The 13,350-nt window shown below is 44.9% G+C and overlaps 2 protein-coding genes across 2 annotated transcripts in view; both read left to right on the forward strand.

Annotated features, from left to right (window-relative positions):
- The window catches only part of TBXAS1 (thromboxane A synthase 1), a gene marked incomplete at both ends in the record, with an annotated part of 178,816 nt that overhangs the window by 18,997 nt on the left and 146,469 nt on the right, over positions 1 to 13,350 (forward strand). The gene's annotated exons all lie outside the window — the stretch shown is intronic.
- On the forward strand, positions 4,362 to 4,541 carry LOC308267187 (small EDRK-rich factor 2-like; the record flags this gene model as incomplete). The annotated part of the gene is made up of 1 exon (XM_080701749.1): positions 4,362 to 4,541. One exon carries the CDS (start codon positions 4,362 to 4,364, stop codon positions 4,539 to 4,541), a length of 180 nt encoding a protein of 59 aa, XP_080557875.1.

Raw genomic sequence — 13,350 nt, forward strand, 5'->3', positions numbered from 1 at the left:
CAGAAAAAGTGGGTAGAAGGCAGTTATCACAGCTTCCCCAAGTCCAAAGTCGGCCCCCTTTGTCCCACCACTGGAGGCAGGCCAGGCTGTATCCTTCTTATCCTTGGATGGCACCCACACTCTAAGGATAAGTGGCTTCCTGACCCCTCCCCACCCTGTTCACTGGCTTCCAAGTGGCCTTGGGGACATCTAAGCCTTTTAAAGGTGGCCGTGCACAGCTGGGCTCAGCAGACGCTACACATGTCCACCTTCCTGTTATGGACACACTGCACCCCGAGCTGCAGGGTGACCCGATGCCAGGCAGGGGACATGGCTGTCCTGTGGCTCTGGGAGGTGGACACAGAGGCCTGAGGGGCCATCAGGAGCTGGGGGGCTTCTGCGGCTGGTGAAGGAGATAGGAAAGTCAGCTGGGAACAGGCCAGTGGATGGCTGAGTCAGCTATGTTGGGATAAAGGGAAGTCCAGGGTTATCTGAGAAGCCAAACCTGGGGCAGGAGGAAGTGCTAAAGGCACAGGGCAGCATTTGGTGCCAAACACTGGGCGAAACATCTCTGATGCCGGCAACAGCGTGCCAACCTGTGGTCAGCCAAGGCCTCCGGGTCATTTTCTGTGAACCGGAGCCAGGCCACATTTCATTCTCCCCGGACTTGAGAAGTTTGAAAAATACCTGCTCCGAGTACATTTCCCCCGATTTTCATAAAAGGAAACCCAGTCTTTTAAAAAGTGAGTCTGAGCTTTTGGAAACATTAATTAAAGGCACCAGGGTTCCCTTATTTAACGGAGGGGTGCTATCTCATCTGGGATTATTAGCAAAGCGAGAGAGCCTTTGTTGTCCTTGACAAAGTGATGAATTCAGACTCTAGGTGAATGTTGGCTTCTCAACAGCTTTTGATGTGCTAAGATTCCCCAATGAGGACAACATCATCAATTACTTAAACAAGCCACTGCCTTGAGAGCGTAATTATCCATGAGGCCCAGCCTGCTAATTGGCAGGTGGAGAGATGGGCATAAACTCCAGGGCTGCGGCCTCAACCCTGACCTGTTCTCTGAGGAGCTGGAATCCTTTAAATTGTTTCCTGGCAATGCTCTGGGGCGACTGAGTTATTTTTCTACCTCTGCAACACACAGCTTGGTGGCTCCTGTTCCTAGAACCGAGGACATGGGACTGAGTTGTGCAGGGGATTCTTGGGGACAGACGCAGAGTGTAGTGGGGGAGGCTTGGGAGAGAGAGGTTCACAGAGGCAAATGACAGGCCTCAAAAGGTTTTAAATACATTTAAATATGTGTCTAACTAAGCCGTTACTTTTTTTTTCCTCTCTCAATCCTAGAAGAGATCTTTTTTGGAGAAGATTTTATACTGTCTCTCGAGCATTGGTTTCTTGGAGGTGGTGAAACTTGGTCTAGTCAAATAACCAGTACTTAAAAAAAAAATACACACCCTGTCACGGAAGGGTTGATCCTCAGCTCGGGATCACCAGGGTCCTTGGCTTACATGATGGAGATGAATTTTAGCACACGCCAGTCAGAGACATACAGAAAGATTTATTTAGGAAATCAAGAAATACACATTCTAGGGAGAATGCAGGCCAACCCCTAAAGCAGAGAGGCATCCTTGGGGGTTCCTGGCTCTTCTTTGACAGGAAACTTGGGGAGGGCGGGTATGGAAGGCGTGTGAGTCGACCTCAGTCCGGGGTCTCAGGTGGCTTCTGGTGCCTGTACGTCCTCGGGCTGCTCAGGTTGATCTTGGCCTCTGTTATCTGATCAACACATAAGCTGGAAAGGCCCCTACATTATAGGTTTATCAACATATTTTATCTGTTTTAATTTAACAGTGCACAGGGAAATTGTGGGGTTTTTTTTTGGGGGGGGTTAACTTTAAGATTTACAAATTTCCCAGGAATTTGGAAGAGACAGGCCTGGGAAAGAGAACTGGTTTGGGGAATAAAGGCATCAGGTCCTTATGTTAAAGTTATATCTTCTCATTTATTTTATTTCATCCATCCTATGTCAACTCAAAAAGTGCTTCATAAATATCCACCACTTAACTGCTTTATGACATAATTAATTGCTTCACCTGTTTTCCAAGTGGAAGCAACTGTTGCAAATGTGTTCCTTTTGGGATTCTACCCTTTGCTCTGGACTTCTGTTGTTCTTTAATTCTCACTGGAATGAGAGGGAAAATCGCTGTCCTGGAGCCTGCTGGTTGGATGGCTGTGTGCTGGGGGCAGGGAGTTGGGAATCTGTATTGGTCAGCATTCCCACAGCTACAATCCAAATATACTGACCATTCAATGGAGGAAGGAAGATTTATTTGCTCCCACTTTTGGCAATTTCAGAGGTTCAGTCCATGCCAGGCAGGGTCTGCAGAGCTCAGGACTTAGTGGTGGGAAAGCAGAGAGAGGCTCTGCTCTCATCTCAAGAAGGTCAGAAGCAGGAGAGAGAGCAAGGGGAGGAGAGACTTTATAATCCCCAAGGCCACACTGCCAGGGCCTCCTTGGGACTAAGCTTTACCCCAACATGGCTTTTGGTTTCCATGGGGCTGAGAGGACATTCTAAATTCAAACCACTCTAGGACCAAAGGCTATAACGGCCTAGTTCTAGGACTCATTCAGTCCTGCCCTTCTTAGCTACCAACTCCATTCCTGTGCCCTCTGCTGCCAAAATCCTAGAGGGCATTCACTTGTTCTTCTTTCTTTTTATTTACTTTTTATTGGTATTGGGGATTTAGGTCAAGGACACTCTATAACTGAGATATACCACTAGCCCTTTTTATTTATTTATTTTATTTTGTAACAGGGCCTCGCTAAGTTGCTGAGACTGGCCTTGAACCTGTAATCCTCCTGTCTCAACCTCCCAAGTCCACAGATTAACAGGTATGTGCTGGCATATCTGGCTTAACTAATTCCTTCTTAAACATCTGGGGTTTTGGGGGTGGAACCAGCATTTCGATGCATACCTGAGAAAGGAGAATACGGCCAGGCAGTTTTGCTGCAGGCTTCCTCCCACACACCAGCCCACAGCGTGCTCCTCCGCAGCCTCCATCCAGACCGTACTTCTGGACAGTGGTCTCTTTCAGAGCCTTTGCCTGCCACAGTGCCACATGCAGCTCTCTGGATTATCTTGCCGGCTTCTACATCTCTCTTGAGTTTAATGGTTTTCTGGGAAGTGGTCCTTTTGACAGAGCTCTGGGTTTTAGTTTTGTTCCCAAAATTTGGTAAAAATGATAAGCACAAAGACCATTTACCATTTCGTTCAGGTTCAACAAATTCTGCCCAGGAATCAGAGGGGCAATCTGAATAGGAGTTATATATATTTTAACGGGCACATCTTCCAACAGGGGATACTTCTTTGGTGCAAGGATTAAAAATGTAGACGCTCAGTGAACTGTTGGCTCTTAGCTGTTGCGTGTCTGTCTGGTCTACCAGGCCGTGCTGGGGTGGTGACGTGGACCAAGAGCCGGGCCGTCACGGTTGCTGCAGCATCCAGGATTATGGCATGATGCTGGCATGTAGGAGCCAAATGGTGAAAACCTGTTGGCCCGCACTGCTGTTAATTGGTGACATTTTGCCCAGCGCTATAGGACTTTGCTCCTTGGACTTGTCCCCTTCCTAAGGGTGGCCACGATCATAGTGTGTAGTAAATCCAAACGCAGGGCTCTTCAGTCCTGACACACTACACAGAGGACAGGGAGATCCATTTGGTTGGATCCTCCCTGTGGACTCTAGGAATGGACTGAGCTCTTCTTTGCCATTATCTGGCTGTGGTGTCAAACTATCAGCCAAGCCGTAGCCTCCTAAATGAACAGGGCTCACTTTAAACTATGGTTTGCTTACAGCAACCTTGACAGTCGTGTCTTCCCGGCAGTGGCCCCTGGACCAGATGTCAGGAGAGATTACTTTCGGGGGTACCCAGACTTAACATCTTGCATTGCAAAGTGTTTGATTTTACTGTTAGTTTTTTGTTTTTGTTTTTTGTGGCACTGAGGATCGAACCCAGGGGCATTCCACCTCCGAGCTACACAGCCCTATTTTTTATTCTTTATTTTGAAACAGGGTCTCACTAACTTGCGGAGGGCCTCACTAAGTAACTGAGGCTGGCCAAGAACCTGTGATCCTCCTGTCTCAGCCACCCAAATGCTGGGATTACAAGCATGCGCCATCATGTCCGGCTTTACCTTTAGTTTTTATTTAAGGAAGTGGTACAGATTTTCACTTCAGGTCATGACAAAGTTTCCTTTTCAAATAAATGCACTTATTTAAAGGAAACAGTTTACAGATAGGGTAAAAACTGTAAAGGCCTTCTGCAAATGACGGGCTTTACAAGATTTAGACCTTAAAACACATGGAGGCCGCTGCCGTCGCCATGACCCGCGGCAACCAGCGTGAACTCGCCCGCCAGAAGGATATGAAAAAGCAGAGCGACTCGGTTAAAGGAAAGCGCCGGGATGACGGGCTTTCAGCTGCCGCCCGCGAGCAGAGGGACTCGGACATCATGCAGCAGAAGCAGAAAAAGGCAAACGAGAAGAAGGAGGAACCCAAGTAGCTTCGTGGCTTCGTGTCCAACCCTCTTGCCCTTCGCCTGTGTGCCTGGAGCCAGTCCCACCACGCTCGCGTTTCCTCCGGTAGTGCTCACAGGTCCCAGCACCGATGGCTTCCCCTTTGCCCTGAGTCTGCAGCGGGTCACTTTTGTGCTTCCTCACCCTCAGGTAGCTCCTCTCCCCCTGGGCCGCCCCCAGGGGTGAGGGGCTTACTCCTTCCCAGTGTTTTTTATTCCTGTGGGGCACACCCCAAAGTATTAAAAGTAGCTTTGTAATTCCTTGGGAAAAAAAATAAAAAAAAACAAAACACATGGAGACCCATTGACTTTCAAGCCCTGAAAACTTAGGATAAAAATGGAAAGGTTACTTGGGAGACGGAGACAGAAGGATCACAGGCTCCAGTCCAGTCTCAGCAACTTAATGAGAGGTCCTGTTTCAAAATAAAACAGGGATGGATGTAGTTCAGAGGTAAAATGCCTCTGGGTTCATTTTCTAGTTTGACAATAGTCACCAATAGGACTAATATTTCATTATATGTGTACAGAATGAAGTCGAGAACCTTGAGAAAGGCAAGGTTCTTGCTTGGATTATCTGTAGAGGCAGGGGAAGGGGCCAAAGGTAATCCCAAAGGTCCTTGTACCAGGGATAAAGATGTCCTGAGAAAGAGGAGGCAGCGAATGAACCAGAGCAGAGGACTGTACTGTGGTGGCCACAAGCCGGGGACTTCAGAAGGAAACGGTCCCTGACACGTTGACTTTACACCACTGAGACTGATTAGGATGTTTGTTCCCCAGGACTGTAGGAGAATACATCTGTATTGCTTTACATTATTATATCTGGGGTTATTTGTTATGTTTGCAATAGGAAACTAATACATTTGGGGAAAATTAGTTTACTTAAAAAAAAAAAAAAGTCCTGCTGGGCGAGGTGGCACATACTTGTAATCTCATTACTTGGGAAGCTGAGACAGGAGTATTGCAGGCAGGTTTGTAGCCAGCCTCAGCCGCTTAGTGAGGCCCTCTGCAACTTAGTGAGACCCTGTTTCAAAATAAACAATAAAAAAATAGGACTGGGGGTGTAGCTTGGAGGTAGAATTCCCCTGAGTTCAATCCCTAGTACCGCAAAAAAAAAAAAAAAAAAGTCTAGATTTCTAACAAGACTCATCACAATGCTCTTTTATATAGGGCTCTACTACACACTTAAAATAACTCTAAGGCCAGGCGTGGTGGCGCACGCTTATAATCCCAGCGCTTAGGAGGCCGAGACAGGAGGATTACACAGGTTTGAAGCCAGCCTCGGCTACTGAGTAAGGCTCTTAGCAACTTAGTGAGACCCTGTTTCCAAATAAAATATAAAATAGGTCTGAGAGTATAGCCCGGAGGTAGAAACCCCTGGGTTCCACCCTCAGTACCACCAAAATAAAATAAAATAACTAGTTACCAAGGACTTAATTAAAAGTTTCAAAATTGACTTAAGGTTTCTTCTGTGTGTGTTTATTAGTGGCTCTGGAATTGAACCCAGAGGCACTCTACCTTCAAGCTACAACCCCCAGCCTGATTTTATTTCTTATTTTGGAAACAGAGTCTCACTAGGTTACTGAGAGCCTCACTAAATTGTCAAGGCTGGCTTTGAAGCTGCGATCCTCCTGTCTCCGCCTCCCAAGTACTGGGATTACAAGCGTGTGCCACCATGCCCACCTGGGGCACTCAGATTTTAAACAATTCTACTACTATGTCTCTAGGGTTTCTGGCAGGGCCATCGGTGGGCTGTGGTTACGGTGGCGATTTAGAGATGGCTGAGGAGCGTGGAAGTGTGAGCTTACTGCGTCACATTTTACAATGGGCGACACATTATTTTAGTAGCATCATGTACTCATGGATTCAAATATATATTGGAAATGTTTAGGACTATTGCAATTGTTATTTAGTGATTACATTATCCACGTCTAGCTGGTCTAAAGCCAAGAGGTCAACCTATTGGCTACTGTCTGGAGACGCCAGGCAAGCCTGTTCCTTGTCTCACCGGTTCTGGTCTTCTTACATCGATCTTTGCCATCAACTTGCCTGAAGTAAGTAGGCTGGGGATAGAGAATCCTCCAATTTGGAGGGGCAGTCGTGTGTGTGTGTGTGTGTGTGTGTGTGTGTGTGTGTGTGTGTGAGAGAGAGAGAGAGAGAGAGAGAGAGAGAGAGAGAGAGAGAATGAATGAGAATGTCCTGGGGATTAAACCCAGTGGCATTCCACTCTGAGCTACACTCCATACCCATTTTGAAACAGGGTCTCGCTAAATTATTGAGGTTGGCCTTGAACCTGTGATCCTCCTGTCTCAGCCTCCAAAATACTGAGATCACAGGCATGTGCCACCATGCCCAGCTGGTGCAATCATATTTTAAGCAATTCTATAATCTACTACTATGTCTCTAGGGTTTCTGGTTGAGCAGTCGATGGACCAGGGTTACAAAGGCGGTGTAGGGATGGCTGAGGAACAACAGATTTAGGAGGGTGAATTGAAATCAGATTTCCGTATAGAAAGTTTAAATATAGTTACATTTTGATATTTAAAGTTTAAAATGCCCTGTAGACATTCACAGGGTGCAGCCAAGTTGGGGGTTGGATAAAGATGTCTGGAGTTTGGGAGAAAGAGTGGAGCTGGAATTAAAAAATGTTAGAATTATTGACTTATAGATGGTATCTACAAGAGAAGGGGCTTGCAGAAGGAAAGACGACAGGAAAGGCAGCGAGGAACAGCCCTGAGTGGGGAGGAATAATATCATGAGAACAGAGAAGAGAGGATCCGGGAAGGGGGAAGTGCTCAGCGGTAGCAAAATGCTACTGAGAGCCAGCTAGAAAGACTGGCGGGAAATCCTGGGGTAGACAAGATCAAACTCATTGGTGAGGCCGGGCGTGGTGGTACACACCTGTAATCCCAGCACCTGGGAAGCCTAGACAGGAGGATTGCAGGCTCACAGCCAGCCTCGGCAACTTAGTGAGACCCCGCTTCAAAATAAAAAATAAAATGAGGCTAGAGTGTAGCTCAGCGGTAGAATGCCCCTGGGTTCAGACCCCAGGACCACGCACGCATCAGTCATCATCACCTTCACCACATCGGTTGATTTGCTAAGGGCACTCCAGTGAAGCTGTGGGTACAGTCTTAGCTGAAACTGGTGGAGGGGAGACTCGGGGTGTGGAAGGGGAGTGAACATGACCAGACATGCTTTTGAGGAGCTTTAATGGGAAGAAAAATATGGCAATGTTTGGAACCAAAGGAGCGTGATTTCTTCCCTTAAGCTGGAAGATGCTAGGATATGTGTGTATCCTGATAGGAATGAATGATCAAGTGGAAAGGAGGGAATGGGTGTGACGGAAAGGAAGATTCATGTGAATAAGGAGAAACAGATGGGTGGAGGTGGGCGCGCGGGATTGGCTGTACACGGAAGAGACGCTTTCCCTTCCTCTCATGGTGCGCACCGGTGCCTTGGTGTCTGTTAGCATCACACCTCTGGTTTCTAAGCAACGCGCCTCTGTTCTCGCTTTATTCCCCGCACATTCTCCTGTGGCGGTTGATACACAAAGTCCCAGCCTAGACGGGAAGGAGCGGGTCAGCAGAGTCAAGAGATACAAGCTCCTTTTGCAAATGGGACCAACCTGCTTTCACCTCTGACTCGGCCTTGGGTGACTATTTAATCTCTCAGCCCTTTAATTTCCTAATTTGGAATATGAAAATAATATTAAATTTCTACCTTAATTTCTACCTTCATCTGGTTGTTGGAAGGTCTCCACAGGACAGAGTATAAAAAGTACTTTGCCACAGTGTCTAGGAAACAAGAAACACTAAAACTACTATAGGGTATAATAAAAGTAATGATGGTGTAACATGTGCATGTCTGTATGCAGGTATAATTATTTTTCTGGTGTTCTGACAAAATTGTTTTCAGACTAATGACGGTGATGACTGCTCTTGTGATTTATGTTACTGGGAAAAGATCTCACACCAGCCAGATACTTTCTATTTTTTCAGTAGTCCTCTATTTCCACCCCCCCCCCAGACTAGTAAAGATCACAAGCAGTTCCTTTTTGTAGACCTTTGGGGAAAAATTATAATGACTGTTACTAAGTCTTATGTACAGGATTGGATAGAACTGAAAAACAAGAGAATGGCCTTGCTACTCCAGAATACCTATTCCTCTGAGGTTTACTTGTGTGTATCCTAGAGCATGTTTTGTATTCAGAAATCCCCAACTAGAACGTAACTATGAAGCAATGAAAGTGCTACATTTCAAAATGTGTAGGGTGCAGCTAAAGAAAAACTTAGAGGAAGATTTGTAGCTTTAAATGTATTCATTGAAAATAAATGAGCCAACTCGTGAAGAAGCTAAAGAAAACCACCACCAACAAAGAACAAAGAGTAACCCAAAGAGAACAGGAGAGGCCAAATCAAAAAGAAAACCAACAAAGAACAAAGAGTAACCCAGAGAGAACAGGAGAGGCCAAATCAAAAAGAAAACCAACAAAGAACAAAGAGTAACCCAGAGAGAACAGAAGAGAGACCCAATCAAAATGTGAGCACAAACTGATGAAAACAGCAAAAAGTTTTACTGAGTTTATAAATTAATGGAAGTCATAGAAAGCAAGGAAATAAGTGATCAATAAAAGAAAAACGGATGCTTGACAAAATTAGTACAACAGAAAAAGTTTTTTGAGCAGACTTAGAAATGTCATTACCCAAAAAGGGTACCAAAAAGGGTACCTATTAGAAACCTACAGCAAAACCTCACAGTTAATTTTGAAATATCAGAGGCATTCCCGTAGAATCAGAAACAAGATGCTCACTCTACTATTTCCTTATAACACTGTACTAGAGATGCCAGCCAATGTAATAAAGAAAGAAAATGAAAATTGAAACAAAAGCATTAAAAGAAATAGCACAAATTGATATTATTTGCTTAGGACATAATTGTTAATGAAGGAAACCGAAGAGATTCTATACGTAAGCCAGTAGAACTAATAAAGTTTAGAAAAATCATTGATTGCAAAATTGGTGTTAAAAACTGGTACCCCCCCACACACAAGCAATACCAATAACAAATATATGTAAATAGCAAAGGTATTCTTCATTCATAAAATTACAAAATGTTACTGAAGGGCAGAGAGAATGGAATCAAGGAGAAATGTGACACAATTATAAATAAGGAGAGATGGAAATTTGGGGAAAAAGCTAGAATTATCAGGGAAAAAGTCTTCACTCATTTTATAATAATTCTTTTTTTCTGTATATTTTGTATATGATTGAGATAATATTCTCTATATTTTATATGTTATAATAAAGCTGATATTCTGACTTACAAATTTAATGCATCTGTATATTTTGTATATGATTGAGATAATATTCTCTATATTTTATATGTTATAATAAAGCTGATATTCTCTGACTTACAAATTTAATGCATCTGTATATTTTGTATATGATTGAGATAATATTCTCTATATTTTATATGTTATAATAAAGCTGATATTCTCTGACTTACAAATTTAATGCAACTCCAAGAAAAATCCCAGCGGGATTTTTCCCCTCAAACTAGACTAATTAATTTTTAAAGTTAATATAATATTATATAAGATATAAAATATTTCAGAGTTATAATAATATATCTAGATAAATGGACCCAAATAGACTCAAATATCTATACCCAAGGTGTATGCTGGAGGTGGCATGATAAATCAATAGAAAAGGCTGGTGTGGTGGTGCACACCGGTAATCTCAGTACTTGGGAGGCTGAGACGGGAGGACTGCAGGTTTGAGACCAGCCTGAGCAACACATTGACACCCTCAGCAATCTAATGAGACCAGTTTCGAAATAAAATAGGGCTGGGGATCTAGCTCGGAGGTCAAATGCCCCTGGGTTCAATCCTGAGGACCAAATAAATAAAGTCAGTGGGAAAGAGCCCCAGGCCCCCCGGCCCCCGTCGGGCTGCAGGAGGCAGGACTGCTTGGCTCGTCTCGGCCTGGATGGGCCTATTCTGATGAGCCACTCCTCGTGGTAGAACCTGGCTTAACAGTTGTTCTCATGACGATCTGGCTTCTCGAGTACCTGGGAAGGAGGAGTAAGAGGCCCCAGATTTTCACGCCTGGGGTGGGGTTGGGGTGGGGGCGCCCACCCTTAGAGAGAGGCAAGTGGGCGTTCTCAGTGGCAGGTGTCCTACAAGAGCACCTCGCTGCTACGGGTGCCTGAGGGATGGGCGCCAGGGCTCCCGGGAGGGCAGAGGAGAGCAGCTGGCGGGTCCATGGCGCTGCCACACAGCCGCTGAGGTCTCACCACGCGCTGCGTTGCGCCACCCCCCACGCTATTTCTATCTTTGAAGTCTCTCTTGTGGGTGGGCGGGGGGCCTGGGCAGAGAGAAGGTCCGGGGAGGCGATGCCCGGAGCGCGGTGGCGCTAGTCGCTGTCCGATGAGCGAAGGCCGTCGGCGTCCGTAGTCACCTCCAGCCTGTGCCCACCGCGAAGCGGAGCCAGTTGTGCAGGACGCTCCCCCACCGGGGTGTGCACAGCTCCCCACAGCCCAGGGAGGAGAGGGAGGGAGGGGAGGGAGGGGAGGGAGGGGAGAGGCGAGCGAGGGAGGACTTCAAATTTGGGAAATATTTTTGAAATTGGAAAAGAAAGGATGGCAAAAACATTTCTCCAGTAATGAAAGAAACGCAATCATCAAGATACTTGGATGTATACACTGATTTAGTGAAATGGGAATGGGAAGACAAGGGTAAGCCTTTTTTTTTTTTTTTTTTTTTTTTTTGAGGTACTGGGGATGGAACCCAGGGGAATTCTACCTCTGAGTGACACCCCCAGACCTAATTTTTTATTCTTCTTTCTTTCTTCCTTCCTTTCTCTCTCTCTCTCTCTCTCTTTCTTTCCTTCTTTCCTTCTTTCCTTCTTTATTTATTTTGGTGGTACTGGGGTTCCTGGAAGCCCTTCTACCTCCGGGCTACACTCCCAGACCTATTTTTTATATTTTTATTTTGAAACAGGGTCTCTTAAACCAACGCACGCAACTGGCTTCGATCCTGCGCCGTCCTCCAGTCTCTGCCTCCCCAGTGCGGGGATTACAAGCGTGCGCCACCACGCCCGGCTATTCTTTATTTTTGAAACAGGGTCTCACTAAGTTGCAAGGAGTCTTACTAAGTAGCTGAGGCTGTCTGTGAACCTCCATCCTGCAGTCTCTGCCTCCCGAATGCTGGGATTACAAGTGTTTACCACCGAGCCGAGGCAAGGGTACACCTTTTCAGAAAGTATTCGGCATTGTGTACTAATGTTGAAATTTAGTCATTCATGGATTTCAGGTATTGGACATTCCGTACACAAAGAACAAGAAAACTCTGAGGCACAGGAATGTTTATTTTGGTAATGAGTTAAAGTAGCTAAAAAATAGAAAACATTGTAATTAGCAAGAAGAATAGTTTAGTGAATTTTGATGCACCCACAAAAGGAATATTATGCAGCCATAAAATGGTATTCATAAAGGATTATTAACATGGAGGTTTTTACTTATGTTCAATAGAAACAAGTAGAAATATTAAAAAATAAAGATAGAAAAATTATAGAGAATGTGATCATAAACATATAAAAATACACAGAGGGGGGAAAAGTAGAAAGAATTACAATAAAATAAGAGGAGGCTTTCTCCTTGACAGTTCTGCTCTAGCTTGAAGTCCTATTTTCTAAAAATCCAGTAAATTTTATGTACTGTTCCCATTTCTTGACAAAACCTTTTGAAAAGACATCGAATCAAGCTCTGTGTCTGATGCGAGCACAACTTTTCCAGAAATGCCGATGAGGCCCATGAGAGCCTTGTAGCACAGAGCAGCTGTGTCAAGGGCTTTTCTTCTCCAGGTGAGCAGGACAGGTGGGTTACCTGGCATCTCTGGCTACGCCCTGATCTTTTTTTTTTAATTTTTTTTTATTGGTGCATTATATTCATACAACTTATTGGGGTAAAAAACGTGTGTGTACAAACATGTACTCATCGCTGACTTAACCCCTACCCAAATCCCACCCCATTCCCTCACCGTCCCTCCCTCCCTTGCTTGGCTTAGTGATTGACTTCGATATGTTTAAGTACATTGTGAGCTTTAGAGATTTTCCTCTTCCCCCCTCATTTCTCCTCCTTTAGGTTGTCTTGTTTGCTCCTCTTTTCTCCCTAACTCTCACATGTTAGGGAAAGCATCTGATTTCTTATTTTTTGTGCCTGACTAATCTCACTTAGCATAATGTCCTCCAGTTCCATCCATTTCCCTGAAAATGATGTAATTGAGTTTTTTTTGATGGCTGAGTAAAATTCCATTGTGTACATATCCCACAGTTTTGTAATCCATTCATCTGTTGATGGACATCTTGGCTGGTTCCATAGTTTGGCTATGGTGAATTGTGCAGCTATGAACATAGATACACATGCATTAGTTTGGTTAGTTTGGTTTCTTTCCTGATCTTGGAACATCACAATTTTTATCCCAGGAGAGATGCAGTTTGCTAATGGGATCTTTTGGCATTCCAAAGGTATCAGCAGCCTGTGAAATTGCTCCAAGCAACTCACCAAGTAGGAATTCTTTGCTAAGGACGGAAGGATGAGCTGACTGCGCCCAGGCGCACTCTAGAGAGAGGCCCTGCCTCTGTGGCCGCATGCAGTGAGGGAAACCGTCGGACAGGCTACCATTTGACCAATTTCTTCTCTTGCTCCAAATTTCTTTTTTTTTTTTCTTTCTTTTTTTTTTTTGGTGGTACTGGGGGTGGAACCCAGAGGCTTTCTACCTCCAGGTTATACTCCCAGA

The sequence above is a fragment of the Muscardinus avellanarius genome (assembly GCF_963383645.1).
Source record: "Muscardinus avellanarius genome assembly, chromosome: 9".
In the NCBI taxonomy this organism is placed as follows: domain Eukaryota; kingdom Metazoa; phylum Chordata; class Mammalia; order Rodentia; family Gliridae; genus Muscardinus; species Muscardinus avellanarius.